The sequence below is a fragment of the Antedon bifida genome, chromosome 4 (assembly GCF_963402885.1).
Source record: "Antedon bifida chromosome 4, ecAntBifi1.1, whole genome shotgun sequence".
In the NCBI taxonomy this organism is placed as follows: Eukaryota; Metazoa; Echinodermata; class Crinoidea; order Comatulida; family Antedonidae; genus Antedon; species Antedon bifida.
In genome coordinates, this window is record NC_136229.1 from 3,971,610 (window position 1) to 3,993,956 (window position 22,347).

Sequence of the window (22,347 nt, forward strand, 5' to 3'; positions counted from 1 at the left end):
TTACATCTATTGTAGGAAGTATCTGCCTAATAATAGGTTTATTGTTTCAATTTGCTGATTGCAAATTCAAGGATATTTTATTTGTTTTAAACATGAATTAGTCACAGGGCTTAATTTGATTTGAAAACAAAAATTCAATATCACACACATTGTTTGAACTGAAACTAATGCATCTAACATACATGATTATGTGGGAAAATCAAATTTAGATCATTATAATCCAACCTTGAATAGGGAAAACAAACACATATTATATTGTACTCAAAAGTACTAGTTACTAATTTTTTCTTGTGAGGTCGCAAAGTTTAATTCACATATAACAGGAAATATTTATCGCGGCTTGCATTTTTAAAGCCTTATAATTTAAACGAAAATACTGCACTTCCATGGGATTGTTTGTTGGGTGCAAATTTGCGAGTGGGATTACTCTTGAATACTTAATATTATATTTGGTAAGAGTTGAATTATATTTTTGTAGATGTCTTGGCCTAGTGCTATGTAGTAAGGAGTTGAGTCATATCTGCTAGCTAGGCTTACTCTCAAAGCTACTAGGCCTACTATATCTAGTACTAGAGTACCAGGCCTACCTACAATAAATCTAACACTCTACTACTATAAAATTAGTTTAATCTCTCTACCTACTACTCTACTAGCCAGCTAGTAAATGTGGTAAACTAATATATTAATAAGGCCGGATACTCTAACTAGGCTTGAAGGCCCTCTCTAGCTAGTAGTAGTAGAAGACTACATAATCTATTAAAATTATTGATAAGCCTACTACTACGTAACTAGTAGGCCAGGCCTATAGTCTCTAGTTTTAGGAGCTAGCCAGTACAAACAGTACTACTACTAATAAAGTCTAGGCCTAGCTTAATAAATATGTTATTGAATATGATATCATAATCATGTGTACAGAAAACTGATATTTTATAATATATTGGACAAATAAATGCTGTCGAAAGCAGCACATTCATTCATAGGCTAGCATAAACACACTCTAGAACCTAGGCCATATTATTAATTAGGCCTAGGCCTCAAGGCATATTGTTTTAATATTTAATATGCCTTACTAGGCCTAGCCTTACCAAACACTGACAGCTAGGTTACTTACTACACTAGGCTAGGCCCAGCCTAGCTAGGCCTAATTAATATAGGCCTAGGGCCAGAGAGAGAGAGAGGGGGAGAGAGAGAGCCTATTGAGGCCTAGGCCTACCTCTAGGCCTACCCTTATTATTAAATATTAGTCAGGCCTAGTAGTAGTAGGGCCTAGGCTAGTAGTAGTACGTAGAGGCTAGGCCTACACTGAAAACATTTGACTGGTCTGTGTATTTATTATATTAGGCCTAGCTCATTATTCGCATTCACTTAACCAGAATGTACTAACGTGTTACAGAAAGAAATATAAATTAAGTTATAATTTAGATAAAAAGAGAGATCGAGCAAACACCACCAACCACCACGTCGTCGTACAGCATGCACACACACCATGCACCATGCCAGAAAAAAAGTTAAAAACGTTAAAAGCTATTGGTGGCGCTAAATATCGATCTTTGGTGGCGTTATACAATTTAACAGTTGCTCACTTCTGCTGCTGGATGTGCCGGCGCACAAATCATCCAGCTGTCCTATTAGTATTATTTCACTATTGTTAAAATCGATATATTTTTGGCGCATATTGAATGCTAAAAAATAGGCGTTACAAAATGTCGTGTTATGAATTGATTGATCTATTGTGGTATAATCGAAACTGTTATCGGGTCCTCCCATCGGAATCATGGCCGCAGATGATTAAATTACAGTATCATCATAACGTTGATATATTAAATGCATTTTTATGATCTGTAAGTTTGTCTTATTATGTGTAAGTTACGAAATGTTTATTCATATTTTCTTTTATTAAAATGTAAGAGGCTTTGTCATAAAGTAGGAACTACATTACGGTCCGTAAATTTAAATTAGTGTGTATGGTAGGCCAATACAGATGGGGTGTATGTAGCCTACTTTTTTTTACTAAATTATACAGTAATTGGCGATAACTACAATAATGACGTACGATGGTGACGTAAAACAAATATACACGAATGTCTGTTTAGTAGATGTATGAAAATGACAACTTGGAAATTGAGATAATGGTTGTTTTATACCTTCTTGTTTTTATATACATTTCGCAAGCATTGCATTCTAATTTACAGCCTATAACTTTAATGCGAGGCCTACATGGCACGACAGGCGAGGATATCCACCTGCCCCCTTTCCATATCGAGACGCACCTCGTCCGATACCAAGTTCAACCCTCTCCAGTAACGACAACACAACACCGCAATACCAGGAACCTGTATATCCTTCGCAACAGAGAGACGATAACAAAGTAATAAGACCAAACAAACATAATAATAAAAACAATCGCTCTATACAATCTAATAAAAGCAAACTAAATAGACAGAAAACGAAGCATGTCCTACAGCGGAGACACGCAGCTACGCCAAGGCTTAGCAGGAGGACCATCCTAATTGCACACTCTCTACTGATGGCGATATTTTGGATAACATTAGCTGGTCTAATTGCATTCGGTTTATACATGTATCTATACGGTAAGACGATTTTATCTAATATAAAACGGGACGGGCCAGCTCGTATGTTGAACGACTTTCACATTTCTACTATGTGGAACGAATAGGCCATTCCTGCTACACTTATAACAATCATCTTTTAGCTGGAATAATGTGTAATATTTACTAATCAACACTACTACATGCAAACCATTTTCATTACAGTTTTTGATTTTGATGACTCAACCACCGGTGACCAAACACCTACCGAAGCTGAACAGTTAGGTATGTTTTATAACTATCAAGATTGTAAATCAAGAATTTACTATAGGCCTAAGCCCATTTATTTACAGGTTACAGCACGAAATCAGAGGTAACACTGACAAATTAACTTCTGCTAATATGTTAACTAACTTATGTCTACTAACTATATATTAATTATAAAACTCATCTCATATAGTAACACACCACGAATACTAGATCACATAATTTTCACGAAACCCCTTAGAACCTACGTAGTGGTATGTCGCAATCAAGTACAACAGTAACAGTATCGTATAAAAAGAAATAGTAAGAAAGTAGGCCTCTTACAGCTATATCAATATTATTCAAATGTTATTTTTAATTAGTTTCTAGAAACTTTGACGGTTCATTTTCACTTCTGACAATAAATGGATCTATAGCAAATTTTCAACCAGTCTTTAATGATCCAAATTCAGAGGAATTCCAGGAGTTAGCAAACGACATTGAAGCCTCAGTGAGTAAATCTGATTTTAGTTACTCTTTTGAAATATTAAAAAAAAAAGAAAAAACCTAAAAAAAATCAATCAATCAAAAAACTAGTTACTCTATACTGATACTACCGCAGTAAATATTTCCATAAAAATTGTGTTATAATCATCATAATCATATTTATTGTTATATCTTTCAAGTTAAACTCTTCCATTATATTAAATAAGGTTATGTAATCTATTCACGATTTTCCCCATAGCTTGATGAAGTTTACATGTCACTTGAAAATGTGACATATGTTGGATCGTCTGTCACCGAATTTCGGTATGTTACTAGTTTTGGAAATAGTAAAAATATAAGTAAACAACTTTTAGAAAAAGAAGAACATTTTTTAATTATCAAAAAATCCAGATTCCAAGCAAGCAAAATGTTTGTTGGGCCTAAATATACAAAATGACAAAGTTAAACAATCTGTATTTTATTGTATATTATATTTAATATGGGCGTGTACAGTGATCCTTTTTGCAGTACAGTATTATTGTGTTTACATTTATGCACATGCTGCAATGAAATGTGTGTTTACTGCTTCAAGTCTTAATCATGGGCGTGAATTCATTAATCCTATTTCTAGTGGTGGAAGCATCGTAGCAAACTTCATTTTGACGTTCAATACGCCCAAGAACTATATGATAGATTTTGAAAATGAACTGAAGAAAAGTCTGATTGATGCGATAGAAGGAACTCATCCAACTTATAACGACTTTCTACGTGGTGGAGATGGGGATACGGTTGTCATTTCTGAAGGTAGGTCTATGGCATATCTGTGGGGTTTGGTTAAATTGACAGACTGTGTGAAAATACACTTTTCCCCACTATTCTGTAACTGATTAAAGAAATGTTCATGTTTCTGGATGTCTGTGGGTACTTACTTTCTAGAGTAATTGTTTAGAGCAATAGTTTAGAGTAGATGCCTATATCATGACAGCTCATAAACACCAATTAGTCATATGCCTGGATTTCTAGACTTTATATTGTTTTAATTTACATATAAAATTACGTAATTTCCTACAAAGATATTAAGTAACACATCTTATTTAGTAATAGAAACAAATACACCGCCGCCGATGCAAGACACAACAGCAATGATGATACAGGAACCAACAACAGCTGCAGAGGAATATGGTAAGATCGGTTTTATCAACATGAATTTTAATATTATTGTGTGCATCCCAGTGTGTTAACCATAGTTTACAGAAAAAACACATGGCACGTCTTATTGTTCTTTTTGTAGAGAAAACCATCCTAGAAGATGTATGTATACTTCATACTTCTATTCCAGACTATAATATCCTTAATTCTGTGGAAAACATTAATAATTAAATAAAGTTTTCTTATCTCAAACCAAATCTGCTGATTAACCATTTTGCTTTTAAAGATGTATTGTCCCACTGAAAAAAAATTTGTTTCAATGTTTTTAATGTCACATAATAGTTATTCATTTTGAACAAAAATTGAATAGAAAAATGTATTTACCTGAAAAACTGTAATTTAAAGCAAAAAATAGTCAAATTGGCTGCCAGGCAATGGGGTTTGGTTGAATTTGACTATTTATTTTGTAATTTTATATGAGAAAACAATATTTTGTTTTAGCTTTGTTTCTTACGGAAGGGATTAGCTTTATTAAAACTACAAAATAACCTATTCAAAGTATGATTTTATTAATCTTCATTTTCATGTTTTTGGGGGACAATACATCTTTAAATAGAGTATTAATCAAAGTATCTATTTCTCCTAAAATAGATCCTTACTGTGGACAACTAAGTATCCAATTGGATTCAGATAATCCAAGTTTTCAACTTCGATCATACAATTACCCAGATCTTAACAACAACGTCAATTGTACTTGGTTGATATCATCTCCACAGTATACTAACATTCATATTGAATTCAAAGACTTCGGTACACTGAACGAAACAGAGTTCATACGTATAGGTGACAGTAGCAATAGTTCTATTCTGGAAAGTGTAATCTTTGAATATAGTGGTGACCAAATTCCTGCAGGAATATTTAAATCGTCAGAAAATGCAATGTGGATTGAATTTAAGGGAAATGTTGGTTCCAGAGGATTCAGTATGGATATTCATTACAGTAAGTACTTATCAAAATTCAAGAAATTGGGAATGTACACACCCATTCAACGGAGTAGATAACTTAAATATTGTGATACCTCATTATACCCGTAGCAAAATGGATTCGTTTTTTAAAGTTGCAGGCGAAAAAATATGGAATGACTTGCCAGCAGATATAAAACATTCACCCACGATTATGTCCTTTAAAGCTAGATACAGATCTCATTTCTTTTCATAACATTTAACTTCCAGTTTATATTTTTGATTGTTATTATTATTATTAATTGTATAAGTATTTAAATTTGTATCCGTTTTTGTCGACAAGTATATATCTACGTGATTGTGTATAATCCTGTATAAATATGTTGTTAAATAAATAAATAAATAAATAAATAAACTTTGATTCGTCTTTTACAGCTGATAATATTTTGTGTGAATTGGTAAACATCAACGCTTTATAGAATTGCTATACTTAGGCTATACTTAATGCATTGAGAAATCTCCATGCTAAGATTGCTAATAGTAATAAACATTTGCTATAGCAAACAATAATAATTCAATTCAATTCAATTCATTTATTTTCCAGAAGACATATAAAACATATAATACAATAAAAAAATACAAATTAATAAAAATAATTAATAATTAATAAGAGTGTTTTTTTTCTTCAATTCTATATTTCTAATTAGACATAGGTTGCGGAAGTAACGTCATATTAAGTACAATTTATGAGCCAGTAATTATTACATCACTCGGATACCCGGATGGTCTAGCTGTACCATTTATTTGCGCATGGTCAGTAATTTCACCGCATGAAACCAAAATAACAGTAGCAATTCACGATTTTGATGTCATCTTTCCAACGGACTGGATTCAAATCGGTAACGGACTCAATCGATCAAATTCAGACACCGTCATATTTGAGCACAGTGGCCAAGGAGTTGAAGTGAGAAAATATGTGTCTGATTCCAATGCATTGTGGGTATCATATATGTCACCTGAAGGTACTGGTCAGAGGGGATTTAACATCACTGTTGAATATGGGCCATTACATGGTATAGTAAAACTTTTTCTTACTAGAAAAGCAATCTATTTGTACTCAATTACTTTCCACTATCTAGTTATTAACTCCTTAAAGAGAAACTTTAGATACAGATGTACTGTAGGCCTATGATTAAGAAGATCAACCTAAACCTTACAGTTAAATATTAGTAGTAGTAGATTGTAAGTGTATTAAATGTTATTTTGTTAGAATGTGGAGCGACGTCCATGACAGATAGTTCAGACTTTCACTGGCCATGGGTAGTTGCATTGGGGGCTGATGAAGAGGTTTTACCGAGCTACACGTGTATGGCCGTGCTCACCGATAAACGCTGGCTACTCACAACTTCCGAATGTCTTGAACATATGTAGGTACAATGGTTTTTCGAATGTATACTTTCACACTAGGTAGTGAAAATGAAGACGAGAATTTACTGAAAATTAGGCCTGTATGACGACAAGGTGATGATAAAATTGATAATCGAATGTGCTGGCTTAACTATTCATTCTGAAAGTGGCGGGCTTCCCGCGGTTGAGTGTGTATTGAAAAAAAAATACAGATCATACAGTAGCGACAGTGTTGCTTTTACTACTGTATTAAGAAAGGAATTTGGTGATACTTACTTACTTAGTCCGGGACATACCCGAACTTATATGACTAGATTCCTCCATAATTGATGATACAGTACAACATTAAATAATATAATATTGATTCCTTTATCTGGAATAGATTGTCTGAGAAATTTCTGACAGCGACAATAAATGGCAGTATGAATGGGATCGAAGTTGTAGTTGATGACTTTGCCTTTTATCCCGACTCCAACTCTACCTTTAATGATGATCTAGCCATAATTCGTTTAGAGCAAAACGTATCATTTTCTGAACAAGTTAGACACGTCTGCTACCCGACGCCTAACACAGTATATGCACGTTGTCTAATTGTTGGTTTGAATGACTTAAACTCAGTAGGTACGTTGTTTGTTTAAATTGTTATTACTGTGTCTAGGTCTACAGTTTTAGAATTGTTTGGTTCTAAGTAGTCAGTCTGATATGGCCATTGGCCAATATTCTATAGATCCAAAAGACGTCATCGCTGTGGCTAAGGCTTGAGCTACAATATTTGTATTTAATATAGAAAGACACATGGTTGTGAATTTTTCTTTTTCGTTTTTATTGGTAGAAATTGACCCAGATTCCGTCGAAGAATGTTCAGATGTCAATTCGACTGACTTGTGTATTGTAATTCCTGAAAGCCTTGATACAACTTGTCAGGTATAGATATTATAATGACTATAAAAGCTCTGTCACATAAAAAAAATCATCGGCAATACTTATAAAACAATTTGTTTTTACAGGAACTCAACGGAACACAGTTGATTTGTAGCGATGAAGATGGATATTGGGGTATTGTCGGTATTGCAGGCAACGGATCTAGATGTTCAAAAATAAGTGATCAGATCTTAAAATTCACAAACGTGTCTTTGTATATGGAATGGGTCCATAGTGCTACAAGAAACTGGGACCAATATGACACTATAAGTACGTATACATTTTCTTTGGTGTTTTTTAGCATGTTCTATCTGATAATAACAATTGCACCCGATAACCACTTTGCTAAGCTATAATCTATATAGTAATCTATCATAGAGCTATTATTCACAAAAATATTTGTATGCTCTAACTGACCCATACTCTCTCTAACATCAACAATCGAGTAACGGTCAGAGGTCGTTCAAAGTTGTATAACAAGTATCTAGGTACTCTAATACAAGCAAGAAACGCTAAGTTTTGCTTCTTTTATAAAACATTTACGAAAAAAATACAAAAATCTGTTATGACACAATTTGAAAGAGTATCATGTTTATATTATACTGTATGAAATTAAAGGTTACCAAAATACATTTTTTTTGATAATTTACTTTAGAAGTGAAGTGTGGAAAACCTGTCTACGAACTTGACATGACTGAACAGATATTATCATCTCCAAATTATCCCTCCAATTATCCTCCGTACTTCTCTTGTGATTGGACAGTATTAGCACCAGAAAATTACCGCGTGCTACTACGCATAACTGATTTGATGACGCAATTTTGCTGTGATCACGTGACGTTGTTTGATAGTGATTCTTCTAATATTGTATTATCTGGTAATATTGATAGTAAAACTTTAGTTTCTAGCGGAAATCAGGTGACGATTACGTTTAACACTAATAAGCACGTGACCGAAAGAGGGTTTTCAATGAGTATGGTGGCAATAACTGATAACGATGAAACAGACTATGATGGTTTCTAACAAAATAACATTATTTGTATGTTTGATCAGATGAGGTCGTAGGCCTATATGTGTACGAATAATGGAAAGTGACTACAGTGCATGCTTCCTAAACAGCGTACACGAGGATTTTGTTTTAAATGTACTTTTGCATTCATTGCTAAACTTTGCAATAAAAGTAAAATAAAAAAGCAGACGTGTTTGTCGTATAGATTTTTAGTAAATTTATTACATAGAATTGTCAACAAACAAGTAAAATTCTATATAATTATAATAATGTGCAGTATATCCAGTTGGTGCAGTACCGTACACTGCTTACTTACTTAATACTTAATCTTCACGTGTTACATCAAATAGGTCTACGCTGCTTCTCATATAATACCTGGTCCTCGCATGTTACACGCGATGGAAGATAGTATTAAATAAGAGTTACATACAGTATATAGAGTTGGTTTACACTGTTTATTTGTATAATACTTGCAGGTCCTTGCTTGTTACACGCGATGGAAGCTACAGGTGTAGGTCTACACTGCCTCTTGTTATAACACAGATAGTCCTCGCGTGTTGTATGCAATGGAAGATAGTGTTAAATATAGAGCTACAAAGCATGCATTATCGGGATGGTACACTGCTTCTTTTTGTAATACCTGATCCTCTTTTGTTACACGCGATGAAATAGATAAAGGATATTGAGGACATCAAAGAGCTATATAAAATATTCGGTATATTGAGAGGTCTATATGGCTTATGTCCTGGTCCTCGCGTGTAATACAATGGAACAATTTACTAACAGCACAGTGGGTCCATTTATAAGCAAAGTAAAAAATCAAATATATTTTATGCCTCAGTCATCATGATACGATATTTTTTTGGAAATAACGTATTGTATTTTATACCGATTAATCTTTTACAGAAACAAGAAAATCCAATGCAAATCGACTTTTTCTTTTGAAAGTAATCGATCCAGTAGTGACTAACAGGAATATTTCAAAATAACAGAACACTATTTATAATACTATTAATTGATTTCAATATATTTGATTGGGTATCTCGATCGTTATAATTATTTTTGGACCATATGGACAGTTGAACCCTTATACAATGCAGATTAGGCCTACTAAGGATTTCTGTTGGACCATTGGTCAGAGAGGTGTCGGTAATAAGGATTATACTAAAAATGAACGTGCTTAGAAGAGGATTCAAAATCATTCGTTTCAGTTATATGCAAACGCCTTACTCCGGGATGCTTGGACAGCGAGTTTGTGTAAGTATAACGAATATTATTACAGTACCAAAGTAAGAAGACACGTTCTATTTTCCTTAGCAATCCTTATATAAGTGTCTTTCATCTAGCGTTACTTAGATTTGGGTACTTTAGGCTTACGTCTGATAAGAACACATTTTATAAGAATATTTCCATAAATTGCATAACATTATTATGTACACAAGTAACAAAATGAGATTGAAATTTTAACATTTACAAACAAAAAACAGAAAAACAACAAATTATGAGAAACAAATTTGTATTGTTAGAAATAATACAGTTACTGTAAGTTTCAAGCCCGACGGCTCTAATATTATAATAATTAGAATGTAAAATCTCTCTGTAACAAATACTTAAAAGTATGTCACAAAATCGAGATAATTACACACTTTGACAGAATTACGGAATACAGAAAAGATTCATTTCGTTTTTAACTCTATTTATAGCTTTAGAAAGGTAGCATGTCGGTAGGAACACGACAGGACACTCATGGCTATCCACCACGACCTTTTCCGTACCGAGAATCACCCCCACGCGGGAAAACACGAAATTCAAGTCAAGTTCCTGCTTCTCCAAGTCACGCTGAGTTAGCAGCTGTGTCATCCAACTCGTCTAGTGTGTATGTTGTGGATGGTACTAAGAACTCCAGAAGAACAACTTTGAATGGGAAAGGAAAAGACAAAGAACAATCATCAAATTCTTGCACACTTTTTAAAATCTTACTATTGATTTTATTTTGGATCTCAGTGGCATCAATTATTTTTGCTATCATTTACTTTGTATGTGAGTAGTATGTAACTAAAGAAGTAGTACATAGACTTTTTTCGATTAATATTTCTCATCTTCTGTATCTATAGATTTAGAAAGTTGTAAGTAGGTCTATGTGAAACAATACAAGAAACAAAACGACATGGCATGTATCTTCCAAATACAATATATGTTTATTTTATTTATATTTATTTTATTTACGGTACAGTGACAGAGATAAATAATGATCAGGAGCAGGAAACAGCAGATTCTCCCGGTAAGTACCGTTAATTATTATGGTAATAATTAGGCCTACCGAATGGATGTAAAAATAAATCGATATTGGCCTATACCTATTATTACATACACTTTATAAGTACAGTAACATCAATACACAACGGAGAGCCATAACAATATTATGTCCTTCATGGAATCGTTATTGACAATGCTTTCTATCCTTTTATTTTCAACATTCTAACGGTTATTTTTTTTAGATCGTCAAGTCTTTTCTGGATCTTTTACACTTCCCCAATTAGAATTCGATACCGCCCTCAATGATAGATCCTCAAGTGAATACCAACAGCTATCAAATGACGTCACTCAATCTGTAAGATTTTATATAATCAAATTTAGATTTTGTCACATATAAACATTCTTATTTCACCTTTTTTTCTTCTAAATAATCTGAAAACTGCAAAATTTGAGAGTAGGCCTACCTATAATAATAATAATAATAGTCTGTTCTTATATAGCGCATATAAGCAAGCTCTCAATGCGCTTTACATCAAAAAATAAAAGTAGGAAATGTTAAATTAATGAAAAGCTTGTTGAAAAGGAATGTCTTGAGTTGAGTCTTAAATGAGTTAAGGGAAGTGCACTGTCTGATTGTGATAGGTAAGGAGTTCCACAAAGTTGGCGCTGCCACTGTAAAGGCTCTCTGACCGTAGGTAGATGTCCTATCGAACAAATGAAAACATTTGTAAACTTCCAAAAGTTCGTTCTCACACCCACGAAAGTTTCTTCTGAGGTCAAATGTCAATTGAATAATCCGATCCATCTTATGTTTTTAAATTGGTTCCTTTAAAACTACAACTATCTTTGCAGCTTGATAATTTATACTCGGATAGTTCGTTATCTAGCGACTACATAGGGTCAGAAGTGATTGCATTTAGGTGAGTTCTAACGACGTTATTACTTAAAAATCATCCGCTAAAATATACACCAGATTGAAAGCTGTAATACCCATCTCAGTTACCGGGAAATAAAAACAAAGAAAATATCCTTAAAGCTTTCTTATTTTATTACCTTTCTTGTATATTAACTATTTAGTTCCATATTTTTTTTAGTCAAGGAAGTATCATAGTCGATTACATCTTACACTTCCGTGCCCAACTTTCTGTTGCCGAAGACGGGACAACCTTTTCCGAAGGTGACGTCAGAGAGATTCTTCAAAACGAGGCCGAAGAAGGAGAAACTTCATTTTTGTCTGACGTAGATCCAGAGAGTATAGTAATCGTAGAAGGTGATTCGAGAAAATAACATAAAAAAAACATAATAAAATATTTTGTGTACAGAATTACTTGGTGTACGGTGACGGCTTGGTTAGTTTGCTGCTCGATTTCACACTCTATCTTCCCAAGTATTCGCAATGCAGATAGTCTCGACAAAATACCTAAGTGTGTTATGAACTAAAATGATGCCAGTTTTATGTTTACTATTTGATATAATAAACAGTGAAGTTTTTCCACCAGTCTGAAGATACGCACGCGCTATATACCATCAGATGTATATCATTGATTGAAATTTTAAGTAAGTTTGAATTAAATCGATTTTGTATATAACAATTGTTCTGTTTTCTTTCTATTATTAATTTAGGAGAAACAACGCCACAAACTGTAACAACTGATGCTATTACATTTACTGAACGACAAACTACAACTACCGCAACAACAACTACCGAAAGACCAACTACTACTGAAACAACTACCAAAAGACCAACTACAACTACTGAAACAACTACCAAAAGACCAGCTACAACTACCGAAACAACTACCAAAAGACCAGCTACAACTGTCGAAACAACAACTACAAAAAGACCAGCTACAACTGTCGAATCAACTACCAAAAGACCAACTACAACTGTCGAAACAACTGCCAAAAGACCAGCTACAACTGTCGAAACAACTACCAAAAGACCAGCTACAACACAAACCACAACTACCAAAAGACCAAAGACAACTGCCGAAACAACTACAGTAATGCCAACTACATCTACCGATAGACCAACTAGAACTACCGATAGACCAATTGCAGGTATCTAACATCCAATTGAAACTATTGTTTGACTTTGAAAGGCAGCCTATATCATTACAAACTGCGTTCGGGTGCTCATTTGTGCACACTTGCAACACCATGCGAAAGCGTCCACGTTCAGGCACAATGTACACTTTGACTTTCTTATAATGAATTTCCTCAGTATTTTAGGCCTAATTATACATTCCCAATACACAGTTAAAGGACCATCTTACACTCCTACGCCTTACAAATATAATATTATACAAATAAAATAAATTAACTACAAAAAATAGGCTGTGGACAGACAAGTGTATCAACTCAGAAAATTCAGCGAATCGTCGGAGGAGTTGAGGCAGAGAGGAGCGATTGGCCATGGCTGGTTTCATTACAGATAAACGGTGCACAATTTTGTGGAGCGGCAATCATAGATAACTATTGGATATTAACAGCTGCTCACTGCTTATATGAAGCGTAAGTACTAATAAATATGTAATCCAAAATTTATTTTCACTTTTTTCTGTAGGCCTACTATTATATTAACTTACTTACTTTTAACCGAACAAGGCCATATAGATGGCTGAAGTCGCGTGCTCAAATTTGAGTTAGTGTTTACCGACCAACCAAACGACCGACCGACCAACCGACCGATATAGTGAGCTGTAGAGTAAAAAAAGGCAAAGCAGAATTCCGGGATAGAGGCAAAGCTTGTAAGTCTCTCCTGAGTAAAAACTCCACTTCTTGTGTAGGGTTCGAACTTTAGTGGGTGGCTGCCCAGTGCATATTTAAGCCTTGTTTGAAATTTAATTGCTTTTGATGAAACAACTGATTCCGGTAAAGAGTTCGACAATATAAGGGCCTTGGTCATAACCTGTACTTGTCTCTGCTTCTTACAGCGACTACAGACAAATCAGAGTGTATGTCAATTCTACAGAGTTAAACCATCCAGATGGCTACACCATCCAAATTGCTGACGTCTACTTGCATCCTGATTATAATGATGATATAACTGATTATGATCTTGCCTTGATAAGACTGCGTACTAACTTGGTTTATTCTGAAACCGTTGCTCCTATTTGTCTGGAGACTATCCAACTTGCCGACTTATATCTTGAAGACTGCGTTATAGCTGGTTGGGGTTATGTTGAGCCAAGTGGTAAGTCATTGCGCTTCTAATGTTATTTAGAATTTGGCCTAGTAGTAGTTTTTCTAGCATAGGCGTAATAATGCCATTACCACAGAATCAGAATCCTACAGACTAACCCGGACAACGTTTTTGTGGGCCTTACTTCTTCTCCGTAGTGTTAGTATCATATGTATTATATTAGGCGTCCATGCATCAAGATATACCGTTTCATTTTTTATTGCTGCGTTCTTTTAATAGATTTTCCAAATTTACTTTTTGAGATCATGTTTCTGTTATTGAATTACAAAGGTGAAATAAGTCCCCAGTTGCTTGAGGCTCGTGTACCAGTGATCCCATCTCATGTGTGTGCCTCATATTATGCTACAAGTAACTACTACACAGACAGAATGTTGTGTGCCGGATATGCAGAGGGAGGCATTGACAGTTGCAATGTAGGTACCAACAAAGAACTTATAACACAAGAATCTCCTGTTCGTCCGAAGCGCGTAACAATTTCGAAAGGCATTGTGGGATAGAATAGAGCTATGGGTGGCGCCATTGTGAGCCATGGAGTAGGGCGCCCGCATCAAATTAGAAAGTCGAAATCATAGAGGGGATCTGCTAATACTATAGGGGGGGGGGGGTCGAGTAATTGACTGAGGAGTAGGGCGCCCGCATCAAATTAGAAAGTCAAAACCATAGAGGGGATCTGCTAATACTCTATGGGGGTAGATTAATTGACTTCCTAGTTTGGAGGGGGCGCTTAGCCTCCGTGCTGTGAAATGGCGTCGCCCAGTTTGACCTTTTAACCCTGTACTTCCGATACTGTGTTTTGAATGCAAATTGAAGAACAGGAGATTCTTGTGTTATAAGTTCTTTGGTACCAATCAATCAATCCAGTTAGAGTTTTGTGTACTTTCTTCATCCCCTGAACCTGAAGAATACCTTTCTCCTGAATAACTTGTGCACTTTCTAAATCTTGTTCAAGCTAGATTAGGCCAATCTAGAGCATAATCTATAATAGAGTAGTACTACCATATACCTCATAAGTGCGTGTGGCGCAGTGTGTTGGACGAGGTTCGAATCCAAATCTCGCCGCATTAGAACCCGGTTAGATCAAGACACAACTTTGCGCTGATTACTAGCTGCATTATGGGAGTGTGTTTCCATACGTGTTTGATAAAAGAAATGACTGGGGTAATAATGTTCAGCGTTAAGATGTTTCACAACATTAGGCGCTACATAAATCCAGGATATTATTATCAATGAACTATTCAAAACAAGTTAATGTTTTCTATTTTTAGGGTGACAGTGGTGGACCGCTGATGTGTCCTTCTATTTACGGAGTTTGGCAGGTTGTTGGCGTTACAAGTTGGGGTATAGGCTGCGCATTACCTGGATACCCCGGTGTGTATGCAAATATATCCACTATGTCGTCATTTGTTTATGACACAATAAACAATCTCTGACGTCACGTATTCGTTCGTATTGTGAGTGTGAAAACATCTTTTCAGAACTTCTGAGGGATTAGTTTCTCAAATCAAGGAAGAGTAATTTATCTTCCCTGCTCGAATGAATATAGTGTAAATGTTTTGGAAAAAAGAAGTTTAGGTTGATATAGTTTTCTTATATGTTATCTTTTAATCATGTTAATTTAAGCGTGGTTCCCACTAGCGACGCAACGTAACGCAACGCAGCAATGTTTTGACGCAAAGTGCTGTATTGCGTAATCACAAGTGGGAACAGACGACGATTACAGTGCTGCAAATATCGCAGGTTTGATTTCACGCAGGCAGGGGTAAAAGCAATTATTGGAAGGGCATTTTCTTACGTTGCGTAGTTTGCGTTACGTCGCATCGCTAGTGGGAACCAAGCTTTAAGTAAACCCGTGCATCTTTAAACCATGGAGGAAATAATTTCCTCCATGTTAAAACTAAAGCACACTTATTATTTTAATAATATTGTATTATTTGAAAATACACTCAACAAAATATAATCATTATGCACTCAAAGTCCGCATTAATATAAAGCTAATACATCATGCTCATTGAAGCCCATATACAATGACCTTAATTAAAATTCATTATTATCAATGGTTGTGGGTAATAATAGCTTTATATCGTTTTAATGTTAAAAAACTCTGCAGTGTTAACACTGTGTATACGAGAGTAAAAAATCGCCACACGGCTGAAACCGATTTTACCACCAATATTACCTGATTGCTTCCAGGGTACCTTAAACAATTTAAAAATGGAGTATAACATATATAACATTCAGGAACAACCAGAGCCTATTGTGTCATTTGGATTGATAAAGTACAATTTGACTTCAATTTGTATTTAGGTTAGATATATATTACAGTATAGTATAGCATATTACTTAGCCGGTACCATATGCGAAATTGATTTCTGACACTGAAGAGAACACTAAACTTTACTCATATGGTAACGATAACAATGGTAAGCTCACGCCGGCGATATTTTTTTTCGTACATGTGTTGGAGACCCCTCATGAAACGTCACAAAAACAAACGCTTTCCACCGATCGCCGTCTGTGTAGTATGTGGTTTTATAGACTATGAATTTTGCAGTGTCGATGTAAGTGGTCCGATTCCCAACTTCTTTTCCTTTATAGTAATATAGAGATTAATTAGAGGGTTAGGTTAAGTTATATTTTGGAAGTAGGTCGGCTATCTTTCACATAAAGGAGTCCCCAACTTATGTACGAAAACAAAATCATATCCGACCGCCTTATTTCCAAAACAACATTTTCTAACAATAGACAGATATTTTAGCAAGTAGAAGTATTGTGAATAAATTGTATTTTCAGTACAACTATGTGTATATTATTTATTATTAAAAATATACAGTTAATTTCAAAATAATAAAATACAAACATTAAATAAAAATAATAGCTTATTTAGGCGTTTACAGCACTGTTTTATGCTATTTCAATTGACGTTCGGTATAATAAAGTAAACGCTAATAGAAAACACGAATCAATATTTTTAAATTATGTTGGACGAAATTATATTTTTCCGATGACATTGAAATAATCTAGTTAAATTAATGCTAAAAATAGATTTCTTCAAAAGACCGTTTATGTAACTTTCTACGTCATTATACTTATACTTTTATTATTGATTGCACGCAATTGAAAGAATCAATGGAGCGTAACGATAATCTGCGCATTCTTGCTTTCACGGCAATTGTTGTATACAACACTAATCTATAACTATTTTAATTGACCTTCAGATATAAAGAAAAATATAATAGAATACACGAACACTTGTAGTCAATACATTTTTGTTGGAAGACATTACATTTATTTTTCTGGGGACATTGAAATAATCGAATTCAGTTATGCTAAAAATATTGTTTAAAATACCGTTTATTATATTCAATTCAATTTCTTTTATTTCGGAAACAATTCATCCATATGAACAAACGTACAAACAGAAAAAGAAAAAAAAGATTTCGCAAAATCTAAGCTTAAATATATAGGATACTTCTATATCTACAATAGATTTTTTAGTTATAGAGCATATGTTTGCAAACACAAGCAACAAGAATATATATATATAACTATTCAACATACGTTGCATGAAATCATAGATAGATTTTCGCATATACTTAAAAGATAGGACACCATGTTCAATAAACATCATACTGGCACTACTGCCAGTGTGTTTCATTTATTTATTTTCAACACATTGAACAAAAAAGAACAGATATTTATACTTTAGAAAAAAAAGAAGACAATGTGTGAAAGGAGATCAAAATAAGTAAAAAAATGACTTTAAGCATTGACAATCTGAAGGCAGGTGTCGACATGTCATATCTAGCGATAATCTGCGCATGCTTGCTTCAGTTTTGATTTGGCATGATGAAAGCTATCGTAAATGCGATTGGTAAGGAATAATTATAATACAGTATTAAAGAACAATGATCGCTTTTCATTCGACAAGAGAAATTTATATTAAGTGTTTCCAATAGTTATAGCATTAATGAAAAAGGTCGGTAGCAAACCTTAACGATATTTTATTGCTATTTCGATTTAATAAATCACAACTGTATTGTGGGTTTATAAATTGAGGAGCACCTACTTTATCTCGTGAGGACAAGCTAATTTGTATAATTATGAAATATCACGAAGAGCATATGCAGCAAGGAAATATCTACATTATTATCGATAAATTTTATAAAGATCCAAAAATAAAAATCATGCTTTTATTCATCATTCATTACAGCTAATTTCTATATGTAGCATATTTTACCGTACTTTTTATAATAATCATTACTATGTAAAGTTTTTGATATTAATATTTTTATATATACATACATATTTTAATATTTTAATTGGTTAACTCTGAGAAAATGCATTTCGCATTTGGAGATCAATAAAATTATTCTGATTCTAAATGGGCAGTCAATTTGTTTGGCAACGATTCCTATACACTCAGAATTTATATCAGAAAAATGAGTTTCTATGTGTAAACGAGACTGTGATTATCGGACAAACTTGCTGTATCTCCACATACTATCTATTTCCGAAGTGTCATAGGAATATTTGGTAATACAGCATCTCATTTATATCACATGTGGTGCCTGTATCATGTAAGGTTAGGTTAAGAGTTAAGTTACTTCTAGAACATGTGAAACACATGTGATGTTGTATTAATGTATATTTCTATGATATAACATGAATTAGATACAGTACAGTACAGTCACATCGACCTTTATTGTACTTAGTAATAGCTGTATATATTTATTTCAATCATGTTCACGTTGTGAGCAAGTATGAACTATAATTACTGCATAATCGATATGTTTTTGTTTAAGGCAATTCATTTTTCTTTAGTAAGGCCATACATTCTAGTTTGTAATTAAATATTGACTCCTAAACGTAGAAGGTATTTATTACCGTCTTCAAGCTTAACTGAAAACCGAGGAAATTCGGATTAGGCTCTTCATGGACCCATGGCAGCAGTGCAGCTCACACCGGGAGATGTGAGGATCTTAACGTGCACTGTATTTACACAAGACCAACGGCCTTACGTCCCACCTGAAGGACGAGGCAATGAAAATGAATCAACCTAAGGATGCAATCAGTATTGTCTCAGGTATACTCGAACCCATCAAATGCTAGCCCGATATTACCATTATACCATCATTCTCCAGTATGTACAGTACAGAACCCGACGCGATATTCCCAGACCGTCGGTCTCCCATCCAGAATGCGCAACCGATATTATCATTATACCATCATTCTCCGATATACAGTACAGAACCCGACGCGATATTCCCAGACCGTCGGTGTCCCATCCAGAATGCGCAACCGATATTATCATTATACCATCATTCTCCGATATACAGTACAGAACCCGACGCGCTATTCCCAGACGGTCTCCCATCCAGAATGCAAACGGTCCAACGTTACTAAAGCCAGTTAACGCTATCGTTAACAATAATCGGCGATCTTCAACGTAAACATTGAAATGTTAACGATTTACAGGAAAAGGTACTCGCTATCGTTATCATTTCAACTTGATCGTTTTCAAACGATCGTCGTTAAAATGTAACGACAAGAACCGGTGAACAGGTTATCATCACTGAAAGTTAAGCAACGCAGATGGCCTAGACTTCATAGTTATCAAAACCTACTGTTTCAGTGACGACCTAGATTTTTTTTTAATTTGACGTAATTAATTTCTTGGGCTGTATAATCGTGTGCACATAATATGCTTACAACACGAACAAAGTTATTAATGGTGTATATTTTAATTCAATTTATCTTTATTTTTACAATCAGAAAATCTTTTTTCATGCACTTAAATGTAACAAATACATTTTAAAAAATGGTAAAAACATTTAAATACAATAATAATAATTTTGAAAAATTATGTTTCATGTATTTTTTCTGTCTAGTGTCATTAAAACGTTTTAGAACATAACATTGCATACATTTTCATTGTGTGATGAATACTTATAATAATTCATGTGGGTGATTAGGCCTAAATATACGGTTTGTCTTTAATTATTATGAACTATTCGAGTGTACGACGCGCGCAGCCCAATCGAAAGAGATCACACAGTGCGCATGCGTACACAACTACTCAAGTTTTTCTACATTATTGGTGCATGTGGTAAAAGATGTCACAATTTGTGCGCTTCATACTTCTCTATACTGACCATACAAGAAACAGATACTGTAACTACTAATATTATTTACTTTACAATTGATTTGTTTTACGTAATTTCCTGCATCAGTAATTACAATATTACAGAAGACAATTTGAGACATTATCGTGAATTGTCTCAATCTCAAGTAGTAACGATTATATTATTACGATTTTGAAATCATAAGTATTGTTGTTTTATAACTGGATGAACTTGACGGTTATTGACGCTATCGGGATTATACAAATCGGCGCTGTAGCCTGCTAATGAAAGAAACGAATCTATCAACTTAATATAAGTGCAATTCAATTTTGATGTTCATTCTTAAGGATTTGAAAAGAGCATTTACATCAGTATAGGCTATACATGTCTGTAGACTACGTTGTTTTTCTTCAGGATTTTGTTTGTTTAAGGTATGTTTACCCTGTTTTTAAAACCTAAATTTAGGTTTAGGCCTAGGCCTATATTCTTTTCGTTGGTGATATATCAGTAATCACTAATGGGCGGTAATGTAAGCCTATGTATTATTTATAAAATACTTTTCTTTTAAAAAATGTTCACCAAAGTTACCAATAAAGTACATAAATTACTCGAAAAACAGGAACAGTAATATTACATTTTTTTACTGAAATTAACCGGAAGTGATACATTGCAGTATTGGGCAGGATTAAGGGTAATTAGTGCATTTCCATGAAACAGTATCGAAATCGCCACATGTTACAACTGTATACCATGATTGGAATAGGTAGTATATGATAGTATACCGAGTTTGACATTTTTATTTTGATAGGGCTAATAGAATCGGTTAAGAGGAACGGAAAAACAGCAGTTGTATTGTGTTTTAATTAATTGAGAAACGAATGTCTTGATTATGTTTAACTGTTTTTTATTTAACAGAAGTAATGGATTTATGGAAGAACATACCGCATTTCATCTATTTATTGGTTGTAATCCTAGTCCACGGAGCTACTGGTACTAATACTGGCAAGTATTGTGTCTTTAATTCAATCAATATTCACTAAGATTCAATTCAATATGTTGCTGATCAGTTCGGTAAACAGTAGGGCTGATTAATTTTCCATTTTAGGTGACGTTAACAAATACCCAATACATTATAAATAAAGACTAACATTTTACAGACATTATTCCTGTCTTATATTTATCATTATTATTTTGATGTTGAATGTACTTATCTTAAGCGTGGCTCCCACTTATAGACCAATGAGAAGCAACAGTTTGAATAATCTATCACTTCTGATTGGTAAAACGCTGCGATTGGGTTCCAATCAGTAAGGATCCGTTATTAAACTTGCGGTACTACAATTACATTGTAAACAATTACCTTTATGCATTATTTGATTTATATTGGCAAATGAAGAACTTAACACTCTGAATTAGGAACACCAATCAACTTACCAATATTGTACCGAAATCCATGATGAGTTTAGTTAATGTTTGTAGCAAGAAATAATTATAGTCTGAGAGATGGATCAATATAGTGCACATATTTTACCATTGGTCTTAATATGATTTTTGTGTGAGACATACTTTGGTACATCTGAAAACCCGAGTCAATAATGATTTGCCGTTAATATTAAACTTTCTTGCTAAACTCGCTGTATAGGTCCGACCTGTTATACGTGTAATAGTTCAGGTACCAATGAAAAATGTAACTCGGAAGGCACCACTCAATGCTCAATTAATGAGGCAAGTTTATATATTGAAATTGTATTTCAGTAAAATAAATATAATCCTTAGGCTCTGTCCACACTATCAAACTAGTTTGACAAAAGTGTGATAGGCCCAAATATGGTACTGATATACCCAGATATGATAGTGATATGACATCATCATGACCATTATGGGCACATCACATTTTGTTGTCACACAAAGTTCGATAGTGTAGACATAGCTTTAATAGTATAATGCACAATGATGCTAAACATTATTATTATGACATATGAAAGATAATTGTCTGAGCAAGAACATACTTTGATTAATTATGATATACTATGAA

At 34.1% G+C, this 22,347-nt stretch overlaps 3 protein-coding genes across 3 annotated transcripts; all 3 read left to right on the top strand.

Annotated features, from left to right (window-relative positions):
* Window positions 1-1,667: 1,667 nt before the first annotated feature.
* Window positions 1,668-8,845, top strand: LOC144840117 (ovochymase-like). The gene is made up of 14 exons (XM_078695787.1): window positions 1,668-1,861; window positions 2,193-2,591; window positions 2,775-2,834; window positions 3,179-3,306; window positions 3,541-3,605; window positions 3,913-4,085; window positions 4,380-4,463; window positions 5,082-5,429; window positions 6,100-6,465; window positions 6,663-6,819; window positions 7,182-7,420; window positions 7,632-7,723; window positions 7,807-7,990; window positions 8,376-8,845. Exons 1-14 carry the CDS (start codon window positions 1,858-1,860, stop codon window positions 8,741-8,743), a joined length of 2,667 nt encoding a protein of 888 aa, XP_078551913.1. The 5' UTR covers window positions 1,668-1,857; the 3' UTR covers window positions 8,744-8,845.
* Window positions 8,846-10,447: 1,602 nt separating this feature from the next.
* On the top strand, window positions 10,448-13,058 carry LOC144841427 (uncharacterized). The gene is made up of 6 exons (XM_078697754.1): window positions 10,448-10,619; window positions 10,963-11,010; window positions 11,228-11,340; window positions 11,838-11,905; window positions 12,080-12,255; window positions 12,609-13,058. Exons 1-6 carry the CDS (start codon window positions 10,448-10,450, stop codon window positions 13,052-13,054), a joined length of 1,023 nt encoding a protein of 340 aa, XP_078553880.1. The 3' UTR covers window positions 13,055-13,058.
* Window positions 13,059-13,195: 137 nt separating this feature from the next.
* Window positions 13,196-15,640, top strand: LOC144841428 (trypsin-3-like). Its single transcript, XM_078697756.1, has 5 exons — window positions 13,196-13,208; window positions 13,322-13,499; window positions 13,922-14,181; window positions 14,461-14,603; window positions 15,456-15,640. The coding sequence occupies exons 1-5, from the start codon at window positions 13,196-13,198 to the stop codon at window positions 15,618-15,620; spliced, it is 759 nt and encodes a 252-aa protein (XP_078553882.1). The 3' UTR covers window positions 15,621-15,640.
* Window positions 15,641-22,347: the final 6,707 nt, after the last annotated feature.